Below are 13,736 nucleotides of genomic sequence, written 5' to 3'. Positions count from 1 at the left end.
GTGAGCCGAGATCGCGCCATTGCACTCCAGCCTGGGTAACAAGAACAAAACTCCGTCCCAAAAAAAAAAAGGAATATGATGTGAGTCAAATAGTTCTGTTCCTGTGTTTTTTTCCCTCTTCCTCATTCATTGTATGTTTTTTTCCCTCTTCCTCGTTCATTTAGTGAGTACTAACTACGTATCAGATTTTCACTAAGTATTAGGATACAGTAGTAAGCAAAAACCTAATTGCTTTTCTTATGGAGCTTAAAGTCTAATGGGGGAGAGGGACATTAGTCAAGTAATCACACACATAAAATTATAACTGTAAGGAAGTCCTATGATTAGAAGGTACATAGTTCTGAAAGTTTATTTAAATAGGTGGATTTGACATAATTATGGGTAGATATCAGAAGAGACCACTGAGCTGAGATCTAAATGAAGACTAGGAGGCCAGGTGTGGTGGCTGACGCCTGTGATCTCAGCACTTTGGGAGGCTGAGGTAGGTGGATCACTTGAGCCCAGGAGTTCAAGACCAGCCTGGAAACACAGTGAAACCCTTTCTATCAAAAACAAAAACAAAAAAATGAGCTGGTTGTGGTGGCACGCATCTGTAGTCCCAGCTGCCCAGGGGGCTGAGGTGGGAAGATCAGTTGAGCCTAGGAGGTGAAGGCTGCAGCGAGCCATGGTCACACCACTGCATTGCAACCTGGGCAACAGAATGAAACTCTGTTTCAAAAAGAACAACACACATACACACACACACACACACACACACACACACACACACTCTGAAAGAGCAACATTTTAGGGAGACAGATGATGAGCCCATGATCTTAGTCAGTTTAGACAACTCTATTTGAGGTTCATTTGAGATTTCCAAATGGAAATGTCAACTATGCAGTTGGATGGATACCTGGGACAAGAAACCAGAGGAAGATTATGATTCTTATGTATTTAGATTATAACTAAAACCAGGCATTAGAGGACAGCCTAAAGGGAGGACATTTTGTGAGATTATCATGCTAGGAGATAAGGCTAGAAGCCTTATCTTAACAAGCCAAATAGAGGATAAGCCTGCAGATGTGAGAGAAAGCCAGAGAACTAGGAAGAAAACCAGGATGTGATGTCACAGAAGCCAAGAGAATCATGTTTTCATGCAGAGAAGATAGTCAGCAGTGTCAGATGCTGCTGAGAGGCCAAAAAGATGAAGACCGAGAATATCTGTGATATTTAGGGATATAATAATTGCTGATGGTGTAAGCAAATGATGTGATAATGGGACAGTAGCTCAGTTGAACTGTGTTGAATGAGAAGTGTGGGAATAGAGACTGCCATCATAGCCAACTTTCCTGGAGAGATGCAGAGATAAGGTAATAGATGGAGAGGAATGAAGGAGTCTAGTGAGGGTTACTGAAAACTTGGGCATACTTGAATGCATTAAATATTTTAAAGCCAACAGGGAAGGATCTTGTTGAAAGGGGCAAGAAAGAACAGAGACATCAATAGTGTTAGATTCAGGACAGAGCAGGAAGGTGAAGAACGATCTAAAGCACAATGAAAAAAATAAATACCCACCGGTCCACCCTGTAGTTAGTTGTCTTTCCCACTATAAAGCTGTTTAACTCAATATATTTAAGTATATATGACTGTGTGCCCTTTTGCCTTAATTTTTATACTTATATGTTTAAAATATTACATCAAAGAAATAAATTCATTTTTTCTTTAGCCTCTACAATAGAAGAGTTCATACACCTCTTATGAATGACTAACGTACAGGTATTCTTACATCTTTCAGGGAACTGATGGAGTAGAATATTTATTAATTCCTGTTGATAATGGAACATTGACTGATTTCTTGGAAAAGGAAGAAGAGGAGGCATGAAGCTTTCCTTTATTCTTGAACCTCCCATGAAGGGTTGTACCCTAGCTGCCACTCCTCTAGTTGAAAGTGTTGTGTTTACATCTGACATTAAATTATTTTTCCAGCATACAAGACTGAAATTTGGGAAGTGGGGGATGTCCTCAATTAGAACTTTTGATCAGCCTGGCTGGTACCATCTAGTACTATGCAGCAGTCCTCAAGTTGGAGAAAATGTGCCTTTCATTCATTACCTCTCTGGAGACTTCTTGCTGGAATGAACAGTGTGCTCAGGGACTATTTGGAAATGGATGTTTTTGAATTATTTTATACTTAGAGATATTCTGAATTTTTTGAGGGCCTTTTAACACTCCCGAGCTGATTGTTTGCAAGTGTGTTTGTTCCAGAGTGTGGAAGTATAAAGACATGGGCATCACATAAATTGGCTTTGTTTGCTATTGTGTGTGTCAGAACCAACGAGTGTAATGGAGAGGGCAGGTCATCTCTTACTGATTCTAAAACAACATAAAAGGTATGGATTGGGAAGAGGTGGGTGATCCAGCTTTCTCCATTTGGATTGAGGCTATGTACTTGGTGAGGGCAGGGGAGGTAATGTATCATAATACTAATCAGTTGGGATAGTGGGAAAAACAGAGTATATAGGGTATCTACCCAGCTTAGAAAGCACAGGAACAGTACATCATATATTTGGAACAGTTAATGTCTGTGCCATGACCTTCATGATACCAGTGAGAAGCCAGGCTAGAGAAATAAAATCCTGAATTACATTTTAGTAATTGTTTTCAAGACAAAAAATAAAACATTTCATTATTCTTGTATATTGACATATTTTTCTTTTCTTGAATAACATGCAGGTGAGTAGCATATTAATGGCTGGCTGTAAATTAATCCTGATTCCTCTGTCAAGTAGACCTAAAACTCACTGTAAGATATTTCAGTTTTTTCCTTAAAGTGATGATCTCAAGTCTCCTAAATATTTGCAGGAGACTTTTTTCTTAGGAAAGAAAAAAAAGGCTAACTAACCTTGGCTACTGTCGTCAGCTTACAGTCGTCACATACCCCCTGAAATATTTGACACTTGGAAATGAAGTTCTTCCTGAAAATATCACTGCAATAAAATATGTACTGCATCAGCATTTCTCACTCATTTCTTATCTTGTAAACCTCTTTCGTGAAAATATTTCCAAAAATGCTTGAAAATATTAAATAATTTTCTTGTGGTATATAATTAAGTAATTTTGGTCAGGCACAATGGCTTATGCCTAATCCCAATGCTTTGGAAGGCCAAGGCAGGAAGATTTCTGGAGCCCAGGAGTTTAAGAATAGCCTGGGCAACATAGTGAGACCCTGTCTCTACAAAAAATTTAAAAAATCATCCAGGCATAGTGGCTCATGACATGCCTATAGTCCTAGCTGCTGTGGAGGCTGAGGCATGAGGATTGCTTGAGCCTAGGAGTTCAAGATTACAGTAAGCTATGATTGTGCCACTGCACTACAGTCTGGATGCAGAGCAAGACCTTGTCTCTTATTAAAAAAAAAAAAAAACTTTAAAAAAAAATAATTTTAAGTCCATGAGCTTAGTCTTTTTAAATTTTTTTTGAGACTGAATCGCTCTGTCACCCAGACTGTAGTGCAATGGCATGATCTAAGCTCACTGCAACCTCTGCCTCCCAGGTTCAAATGACTCTCGTGCCTCAGCCTCCTGAGCTGGGACTACAGGCACACACCACCATGCCTGGCTTATTTTCGTATTTTTAGTAGAGGTGGGGGTTTCGCCATGTTGGTCAGGCTGGTCTCGAATTCCTGACCTCAAGTGATCCACCCACCTCAGCCTCCCAAAGTGCTGGGATTACAGGCATGAGCTACCACACCCAGCCAAGGGCTTAGTCTTAAATATAACCTCCAGTCAAAATGTTCAAATTTGTACATGAATGTGATTAAAAATTTTTTTAATACTGCCAAAGGATATTCAGTGAAAGTGGGTTTCCTGCCTATTTCCTGATACCCCAGTTCTTTATGCAACCACTGATAGCATTTTTTTAATTATTCTGCCTGAGATAATCTATGCATATGTAAAAGTATCTGTCTCTCTCCTTTTAAAAACACAATTGGTTTAAGCCAAGACTGTTAGTAAAAAGAAAACAAAACAAAAACCACACAATTGGTAATATACTTACTGGTTTGCACTTTGCTTTTTTTGCTTAATACATCTAGCTTATAATAACCTAATGTGCAAATTTTTGCATCTGCCCTAAATATCTACTGGTTTATTTTTATAATTTTTGTGTCTATACTATTTGCAAGCAGTATGTGTCAGTAGACTTTATTATTAATAAATAAAAAGCCAATTTGGATAGAATCACTTTGTAAATTTGTAGTGCTGGTTTTTTACTAAAAATATTTTTAAGTTCTTCAAAAGAAACTTTATGAGTGCATCTCAGATCTGGTGAAGATCTTGGCACATTACTGTATGCTGTTTGCTGACTTGTATCAGCATCAGTTTCTCTGAGGCTCTAGCAGTTATGTCTTGACTGCTGAGGCTCTAATTTCTTCTACTGTGTTAACTTGCTTCTGGCGAGATTGAACAGACCTACTGAAACCTTGAAAGATTTTCTGGGTACTCTTAATAAAAAAAAAAAAAAAAAAAAAAAAAAAAAAAAGGCACAGGAGATATCAAACATTTACTGTTTATAAATTTGCCATAGTACTGAATTTATTGTCTAAGGACTGCTAAATTAGTTAAATTAGTCCTAAAAAAAAGAAAAAAGCCAAGGCTGCAGTGAGCTGTGATCATGCCACTGCACTCCAGCCTCGTGAGTGAGAGAGTGAGACCCTGCCTCAAAATAAAGATCAGTCAGTTTGGGGGCTGATTAATAGATTTTGCCTAACTTTTAAACAAAATGACTTAACTTCAGAAGTTTACTTTTTGTTCCAGCTAATTCAAATGTGGAGCCAGTGGCATTGTTCAGAATGTACTTTTTACATTGAATGAGGTGAAATGACTCTTCCAGCATAATCCTGAATAGTCTAGTGTTGAACACTTAATACACAAAAGGTAGGAGTTCTGAGGATATGAAGGTGAAATGTGAAATATCTATGAGTTTTTATTTTTGAGACAGGGTCTCTGGTCTCTGTCACCCAGGCTAGAGTACAGTGGTGCCATCTCAGCTTGCTGCAGTCTCGACCTGCTGGGCTCAAGTGATCCACCCATCTTATCCTCCTGAGTGGCTGGTACTACAGGAAGGAAGCACACACCACCACACCTGGCTTTTTTTTTTTTTTTTTTTTTTTTGTAGAGACGGTGTTTCACCATGTTGCCTAGGGTGGTCTTGAACTCCTGGGCTCAAGGGATCCACCCACTTGGGTGTCCCAAAGTGCTGAGATTAACAGGTGTGAGCCACCTCGCCCAGCCTTTGAGGTTTTAATAGCATAAGTTATAACATCCTTTATGTGTTGAATAAAGCAAATTTTTCACTCTTATTGCCCAGTCTGGAGGGCAATGGTGTGATCTCGGCTCACGGCATCCTCCAACCCCTGGGTTCAAGTGATTCTCCTGCCTCAGCCTCCCCAGTAGCTGGGATTACAGGCATGTGCCACCACAACCAGCCTTTTGAATATATATATTTTTTGAGATGGAGTCTTGCTTTGTCGCCCAGGCTTAGAGTACAATGGCACAATCTCAGCTCACTGAAACCTGTGCCTCCTGGGTTTAAGCGATTCTCCTGCCTCCATCTCCCGAGTTGCTTGGATTATTGGTGCATGCCACCACGCCCGGCTAATTTTTGTATTTTTAGTAGAGACAAGTAGCTCAAGACCATGTTGGCCAGGCTGGTCTTGATCTCCTGACTTCAAGTGATCTGCCCACCTCAGCCTCCCAAAGTGCTAGAATTACAGGCATGAGCCACCACACCAGGCCTGTATATATATTTTAACACCACACATATTAAAAATCCAGATTTCCTGTGCCCCCATGAAAGATCAGGAAGACTTGGCCACACTGACCTTCATTCTGCCCAGCGGCACTTGCCTCAGGCTGAACTGTTGCTGCCACCTCCTGGCCAGCTTCACTCCTTTCCTGTTCTAGTGTCTGATTTGGATCTGATCTAGATTGGTATGGAGCACCCTGCAATACATGTGCACAAGACACTATACATGGTGTCGTGGATGCACAACAACAAAGGTGGTGACACTATTCCCTATGATCTGCAACCTTCCACCTGGAATGTACCGTCCATTTGGACATCCAAGGCAGCCTTGTAGGTCCTACAGGACGGGGAAGTTTTCATGTGAAGCCTGTGAGGGAATGTGCATGTCCTTCCTCAGCCTTCAGCTTTCAGGGGTAGACAGGGGATTACTAAACCACTATTTCATGTCAGTACGTGGTTTTATTTATTAAATCAGCAAAACAACACAAAATATTGTCATTAGACACTAAGCTTAAAAATGACATTTCAGGCCAGGCGCAATGGCTCACGCCTGTTATCCCAGCACTTTGGGAGGCTGAGGTGGGTATCACTTGAGCCCAGGAGTTCAAGACGCCTGGCCAACATGGTGAAACCCCGTCTCTACTAAAAATACAAAAATTAGCTGGGAATGGTGTGTACCTGTAATCCCAGCTGAGGGACGTTGATGTTGAGGCAGGAGAATTGCTTGAACTTGGGGGGGCAGAGGTTGCTGGGAGCTGTGATCATGCCACTGCACTCCAACCTGGGCAACAGAGTGAGACTCAAAAAAAAAAAAAGACACTAAAAAAAATGACATTCCTTTTGAGCACTGTTCTTTTATATTTTAATAATCCTGCAAAAGATTTAAGTTATAATGGATGTGACATAAAATGTCCTTTAAAGACAGGTCAAGAAGATAAAATATATATATATATATATATATGAGGAAATGAGTCAAAATACTAGGAAAAAAATCAAACATAAAAGCAGAAATGGAGAAAACATAAGTGAAAGGTGCCAGACACAAAGGACGTTTATGATTCCACTTTTATAAAATATCCAGAATAGACAAATCCTCAGAAATAGTATCCAGGGGATGGGAGGAGGGAATTATTACTTAATGGGGCTTCCCTTTGTGGTGATGAAAAATGTTTTGGAACTAGTGGTAACGGTACCACAACACTGTAAATGTACTAAAAGCTATGGAATTGTATACTTTAAAATGGTGAATTTGGGGAGGAAAATAAAATGGTGAATTTTATGTTATGTGAATTTACTATAATAAAAAATAAGAGAAAAAGCTGCTTTACACAAAAGCATGAAGTAAACATTATGTGGGATGGTAAAAGAGTGCAATCATAAAGGCAATCAAAGAATTTCTAAAATGGGGGGAATATTGCTTTAGCCAGATTACCTGAAAACGGCAGTCCATGGGTGGAGAAAGGTATCTGCCCTGCCCAACCAGCAGCAGGCACTGTTTAGAACAGGGCATCCACGTGGATAAAGGGCCCAGACTAAATGGGGCAGGATGATATTTTGAGATATCTGACTTTGTTCTTTCTGCTCCGGAAATTCACTCCCTGGCCCTGCCCTCTGCCTACAGCCAAGTTCATTGCCCCAGGAGAGGAAAGTGACAGAGCAGAAATCTATAACAAAGGACTGTGGAAGAAAAAAAAAATTACAGGTGAGTTATCTAAAAAGCAATAAAGTAATAGTGATATGAATAATGATTGTGTATAGTTTTAAAACATCCTGATAAATCAATCTCATTCTGATTCTGAAATTTAGGTAAGAGACTGGAATGTAGGTGGAACTAGGAACAGGGACAAATAGACCTTATCACAGCAAAGAGGCTACTACCTAGAAAGAAGTGTTGATATCCAAAGCATAATGTTAAAGTAACCAAGGGTAGAGAAAAAATTGATCCATCCCATCTACAATTAAACTAAGGAGAGAATTACTTGAGCTCTTTCTAAAGTATGCTAAGTAAACAGATTTTATTCAATCTTTCCTAGAGTTTATAATGAATACTTGTTATTTAATGTGGTAGTTACATTACAGTTTTATCTCATGAGTGATAGAACATTTGGTGAATCAGATTAACAAACCAAAAATAATGATACTGTCTAAGACACTCTTCTGGAGGCACACCAGTCCCACTGACTCATGTTACAAATTCAAGTTGGCATCCAACTGATTTGTAGAATGTGTTATCCTGATGTTTCTGCATTTATACCACCTGAAGAGGGTCCCTGTCAGTCTCTGATAGGATAATATTTATCTTATTCTCCAAGTGAGAGCCCAGCATATCTCGAAGGTCAGAAAGAAAGCCTCTTTCAGTGTTGCTATGTTCACAGAGGATGACATTTATTCCTTGGGAAGCAGCATCCAAAATATCATGATGGGACATCTCACCTACCAAAAAGGAAACAACAAATTCTTAAATGCTAGATATGGAATCTGTGGAATGAAGAACCACAAAAGCAGAAATATCAAGTTTGTATTCTATATGAGGTGAACGTACAGTTTTCTTTTATGTCCTCCAACTTAAAAAGAAAGAAAAGTCTGGATGCGGTGGCTCATGCCTATAATCCCAGCACTTTGGGAGACCTAGGCAGGGGGATCACCTGAGCTAAGGAGTTCCAGATCAGCCTGGCCAACATGGTGAAACTCCGTCTTAAAAACACAAAAATTAGCCGGGCTTGGTGGCGCATGACTGTAATCCCAGCTACTCAGGAGGCTGAGGCAGGAGAATCGCTTCAGTCCAGGGACTGGAGGTTGCAGTGAGCCAAGATCACATCACTGTACTTCAGCCTGGGTGACAGAGCAAGCCTGTATCTCGAAAAAATAATAAAATAAAAATAAAAGCCATCCCATTGAGAATTCCAACTTTTTTTTCCTTGGCAGACCCCAAGGCAATTATCCAATACAACATATCTAGCCAGAACCAGATCTGCAAACACCTATTCAAAGTGTTTCCACAATAAAATGAATGACCACTGCTAAGTAAAATAAGGCCTTCAGAAAATTTGCCTCTTATGTAAGTAATAAATACCTCTGAAGGAAATTCTATGTATACTGCCCAGCAGACTCTTATGCTTTGTAAGCACCAATATTTCTATCATCAACTTAGTCTAATATATAAGGGATGAAATGAATTTAAGATTATTTCCAGATTAAAAACAAAGTATTTTTCTTTGTCTAAGCAAAATCCCTAGAAACTCTGGAGGGAATCTCATCTGTTGTGAAAAGATTTGGGAAAAATGCAAATATTCTGAATTTTTAATTTATTTATATATTTATTTATTTAGACAAAGTTTTGCTCTGTCGTCCAGGCTGGAGTGCAGTAGCACAATCTCGGCTCACTGCAACCTCTGCCTCCTGGGTTCAAGTGATTCTCCTGCCTCAACTTCTCGAGTAGGTGGGATTATAGGCACCCACCACCACACCCAGCTAATTTTTGTATTTTTAGTAGAGACAGGGTTTTGCCATGTTGGCCAGGCTGGTCTCGAACTCCTGGCCTCAAGTGATCTGTCCGCCTTGGCCTCTCAAAGTGCTGGGATTACAGGTGTGGGCCACCACACCCAGCCTAATATTCTGAATTTTTAAAAATGCAGTTTGTGAATGTAATGACTTCTAATTTAATAGCAAAACTACACTGTGTACAATTTGGTTTGTTCTTTAAAAAGTCTAATTTTGAAGTATATTTAGAGACAGAAAGGCATAAAAACTTTAAAAAGTGTTCTTAGAAAAAAGTGAGTTTTTTTATTTTAATTTTCCCACAAGAAAACATCTAAATAAACAATGAGTTTTCTTAATTCCAGAATTTTTCAGTTCCCCACGCTCTTCTAATATGTGTCATTTCACTTTAAGGAATAGTTTTCATTCAAGCACCTCTTAAAACATCTTAATCTATAATAGTAAAAGTAGACCCGGCGCCGTGGCTCACGCCTGTAATCCCAGCACTTTGGGAGGCCGAGGTGGCCAAGCGAATCACGAGTTCAAGAGATTAAGACCATCCTGGCCAGCATGGTGAAACCACATCTCTAAAAACATACAAAAATTAGCTGGGCGTGGTGGCGTGTGCCTGTAGTCCCAGCTACTTGGGAAGCTGAGGCAGGAGAATTGCTTGAACCTGGGAGGCGGAGGCTGCAGTGAGCCGAGATCGTGCCACTGCACTCCAGCCTGGCACCTGGTGACAAGGCAAGACTGTCTCAAAAAAAAAAAAAAAAAAATAGTAAAAGTAAAAAGCAAGAAAAAGACACTAAGATGGCCCAGTTGGAAGCCTTGTTTTAGGAAAGATAAATCTGACTCTCTGTATTGCGACAAACTCACTGGCTGGATAAGGCATGAAAGGGGGGAAATCAGCGAAGACCCTGCAACAGTAGCTGAAGCCAAAGGAAAGAAAAGCTTGGCCCAGGACGGCAGCTTGGGAAAGAAGAAGCAAATGGAGAATGAAAAGACAAGAGAATTTATATTTGCAAGGAGCAGGATCCCCATCTGCTGGTCTTGCAGGGTATTACGCATAACAACCTAATACATTGGGAACACTGCCTCAGGCTCAGAGGAAGGGTGATGAAGTTCAGCAGAAGTCCTTTAGGTAGGGCTGCACATCCCTGAAGTTATACTCAAAAGTGATGCCTCACAGACCAGAGACAGCTAATGCTAGCCAGATAATATATTTTCTATTTTTCCCCACAGCCAGATAGGAAAGACATTTTAACATTTTGGAACTGTCTGAATTTATCTTATACACATATCATTATACTTTATCATTTTTTAAAAAACTAGTTTTTAAAACAGTATTTATGAGAAAATAATCAGATATCCCAAATTGAGAGAGAAGCACAAAACAAATAGCCTATACTTTTTTTTTTTTTTGAGACAGAGTCTCACTCTGTTGCCCAGGCTGGAACGCAGTGGTGTAATCCTGGCTCACTACAACCTCCACCTTCTGGGTTCAAGCAATTATCCTGCCTCTGCCTCCCAGGTAGCCAGAATTACAGGTGTGCACCACCACACCCAGCTAATTTTTGTATTTTTAGTAGAGATGGGGTTTCACCACATTGGCCAGGCTGATGTCAAACTCGTGACCTCAGGTGACCCACCCACGTTGGCCTCCCAGTGTGCTGGGATTATAGGCATAAGCCACCACGCTCAGCCTAAATAGCCTATACTCTTTAAAAATGTCAATGCTATTGAAGACAAAGGTGAGGAACTATCCCAGATTGAAAGTGACTAAAGAGAGATAACAACTAAATGCAATGAGAGATCATGGACTGGATATGGATCAGAAAAAGAAATGCTATAAATTTTTATCAATTGGGAAAATGTGAATATGGACTGTATATCAACTTTTAATAGTATTAAATTCCCACATTTGATAACTGTTCAATGGTCTTAGAATGTCTTTGTTCGTTTTCTTTTTTTTTTTTTTTTTTAGATAGAGTCTCGATCTGCAGCCCAGGCTGGAGTGCTATGGTGTGATTTCAGCTCACTGCAACCTCCACCTCCCAGGTTCAAGCGATTTCCCTGCCTCAGCCTCCCGAGTAGCTGGGACTACAGGTGTGTGCCACCACATCTGGCTAAGTTTTTTTGTGTGTTTTTAGTAGAGACGGGGTTTCACTGTGTTAGCCAGGATGGTTTGATCTCCTGACCTTATGATCCACCCACCCCGGCCTCCCAAAGTGCAGGGATTACAGGTGTGAGCCACCACGCCCAGCCCAGAATGTCTTTGTTTTTAGAAGACTATACACACTGAAATATTGAGAGGTAAAGAAACTGTCATGTCTGCAATTGATTCCAAAATGGTCCTGGGGGAAACACATCAATATATATTAAACATTTTAACTTGTATATTATATATTATATATCTATACATGCACAGACATATAACATGTACACAGAGAATGTACAAATATGGCAGAATATAACCATTAGTAACTGAGGTGAAAAGCATACAGGAGTTCATTGTACTATTCTTGTAACTTTTGCATATGTCTGAAATTCCTTCTAAGTAAAATGCTAAAATGAATTTTAAAATAGCCAGACACAATACTGTAAGATATTCATACTGAAATTTGATTTTAATCTGGTAGAAATTTAAGGGCTTATAAAAATCTTTTATCTTCAGAAGGACAGAAAATAGCTAATAGTCACATACATGTTTTTCTTTTTTTTAATCAATTTATTGGTTTAGAGCAATTCCATCAGGCTTGCTCAGATGCTGCTCCTCGGTACTTCCGGATGTGACAATGCTTTGAGTACAGCAGCCTTTAACAGAGTGTGCTATGTAATAAGGCACGGGTATGGGAGGCAAGGGAGTCATGGAAGTAGCCAAGGGAACAGACAGAGGGCTAAGAGTCTAGAGCCTGGTCCTCAAAGTGCAAAAAGTAATTCTTTAACTCATTCTTTTTTTTTTTTTTTCTTATATTTTACTTTTTTTTTCTCTCTCTTTTAAAGACGGGGTTTCACCATGTTGGTCAGGCTGGTCTTGAACTCCCGACCTCAGGTGATCCGCCCCCTCGGCCTCCAAAGTGCTTGGACTACAGGCGTGAGCCACTACGCCCGGCCTAACTCATTCTTTCCTAACCCTAAGGAGGAGCAGGTAAACAAGGCGGCAACCCCTTAAAATGCCTCCAAATCCTTTGGAGGAGTAATGGGACATGTTTGGCCATATTCCTGAGTAGTAACTACATGAAGTAATTCTTTCAATAAAAATCAGCCAGGACCTATTAGGTAGTATCCTCAAGAATAGATTGTAAAGCCCAGCAGCCAGACAAATAATTACTTTCCAACAGAAGTGCACGTTGGAGGTCAAGGACAAAGTAATAGGGACCCATGAGAGGCAGAAGCAGGACAGTGTCAGAGAAGGCTTCTCAGAGGGGGTGTTCACTTATCACTAGAAGTACAAGGAAAGGGGCAAGGAAAAGGCATTTTAGCCAGAGAAAACAGCATAAGCAAAGGCTACAGGAAAGAGGATGCGATGTTCAGGCTCCACCAGACAGATGAAGGAAATCACAGAAGTCTTTTTAATCAAGACCATCAAATTTACACTTTCAAAAGTTAATTTTAGGAGAGAGATGGGAGATAAGAGTAGAGGCTTGATGCATACTTCAAGTAGGAGATGGTGCCTGGATAGAGAGATAAGGGGGAAGATTCTAGAAAGATTTGGGAGCTTGAATTGATAGGAACTGATGATTGGCTTTAGGCTGAGTAAGAGGAACCATCTCCTAGCTAAGGTAACAGGGTAGAAAGTAACCCACTGACATGAAATCGGAGAGGTTTGGGACACTTTAGGAAGAATGTAGGTAAAATAAATGCTGACTTAATTTTTTAGCTAATTTAATAAATTGTTCAATGATTTCATCCCTCTACAAATAATACAATACATCCCCAATTCTGTTGTAGTTCCTGTTTAGTTCAGGTTCAAAAAACATTAATTAGGTATCATCTATGTGCCAGGTACTGTCCTAAAATCTGCCATTTTTGATTTTGCAAAAAATAAACCAAGAGAGAGCTAAAGCTTGTCCTTCCTACCTGTGAAGTAAAGGTCAGCCTCTACACCCTGCAGAACGCTGCTCCCAGAACCAGCACACAGGGCCACAACTTTGACCTGGGACTCTTTAAAACAAAGGAAACGAGACCAACGCTTTACAATTCTCTTTCATTTTACTACTATAATTTGTACCAAGAATCCTAAACATAATATTTCACTCCTGGTCTCATCACCAGTATATGAACTGTTCTTACTGCATTTTAAAAAAACATGTTTTAATATAAACAAACAGATCATTCTTTGATATTGCACAGCTAATCCAAGGCATGGTTATTATTCCTTTGTTCTGTTTTTTTTTTCTTTTTCTTTCTTTTGAGACAGAGTTTCGCTCTTGTTACCCAGGCTGGAGTGCAATGGCGTGATCTCAGCTCAC

At 39.9% G+C, this 13,736-nt stretch overlaps 2 protein-coding genes across 5 annotated transcripts in view; one reads left to right on the top strand and one right to left on the bottom strand.

Moving 5' to 3' along the window:
* The window catches only part of ORC2 (origin recognition complex subunit 2), a 50,759-nt gene extending 47,765 nt beyond the window's left edge, over nucleotides 1-2,994 (top strand). Inside the window, exon 18 of the mRNA XM_017545243.2 lies at nucleotides 1,778-2,994. Coding sequence (XP_017400732.1) covers nucleotides 1,778-1,864 — 87 coding nt within the window. The 3' untranslated portion in view covers nucleotides 1,865-2,994. The remainder of the gene's footprint in view (nucleotides 1-1,777) is intronic.
* Nucleotides 2,995-7,781: 4,787 nt separating this feature from the next.
* NIF3L1 (NGG1 interacting factor 3 like 1) overlaps nucleotides 7,782-13,736 on the bottom strand; it is a 17,302-nt gene continuing 11,347 nt past the window's right edge. For 3 of the 4 annotated variants that reach the window (XM_017545232.2, XM_017545231.2, XM_017545233.2), the window contains exons 6-7: nucleotides 13,345-13,428; nucleotides 7,785-8,220 (exon numbers count right to left, since the gene is read on the bottom strand). In XM_017545232.2, the coding sequence (XP_017400721.1) occupies nucleotides 8,036-8,220; nucleotides 13,345-13,428 (269 nt within the window). In that variant the 3' untranslated portion in view covers nucleotides 7,785-8,035. Of the gene's footprint in view, nucleotides 8,221-13,344; nucleotides 13,429-13,736 lie in introns of all 4 variants that reach the window. The other variant, XM_037744531.1, reaches the window with a different exon arrangement.

The sequence above is a fragment of the Cebus imitator genome, unplaced genomic scaffold, assembly GCF_001604975.1.
Source record: "Cebus imitator isolate Cc_AM_T3 unplaced genomic scaffold, Cebus_imitator-1.0 Scaffold178, whole genome shotgun sequence".
Taxonomy (NCBI): Eukaryota; Metazoa; Chordata; class Mammalia; order Primates; family Cebidae; genus Cebus; species Cebus imitator.
Note: the sequence above shows the minus strand (reverse complement) of the source record. Positions and strands in the feature narration are given on the sequence as shown.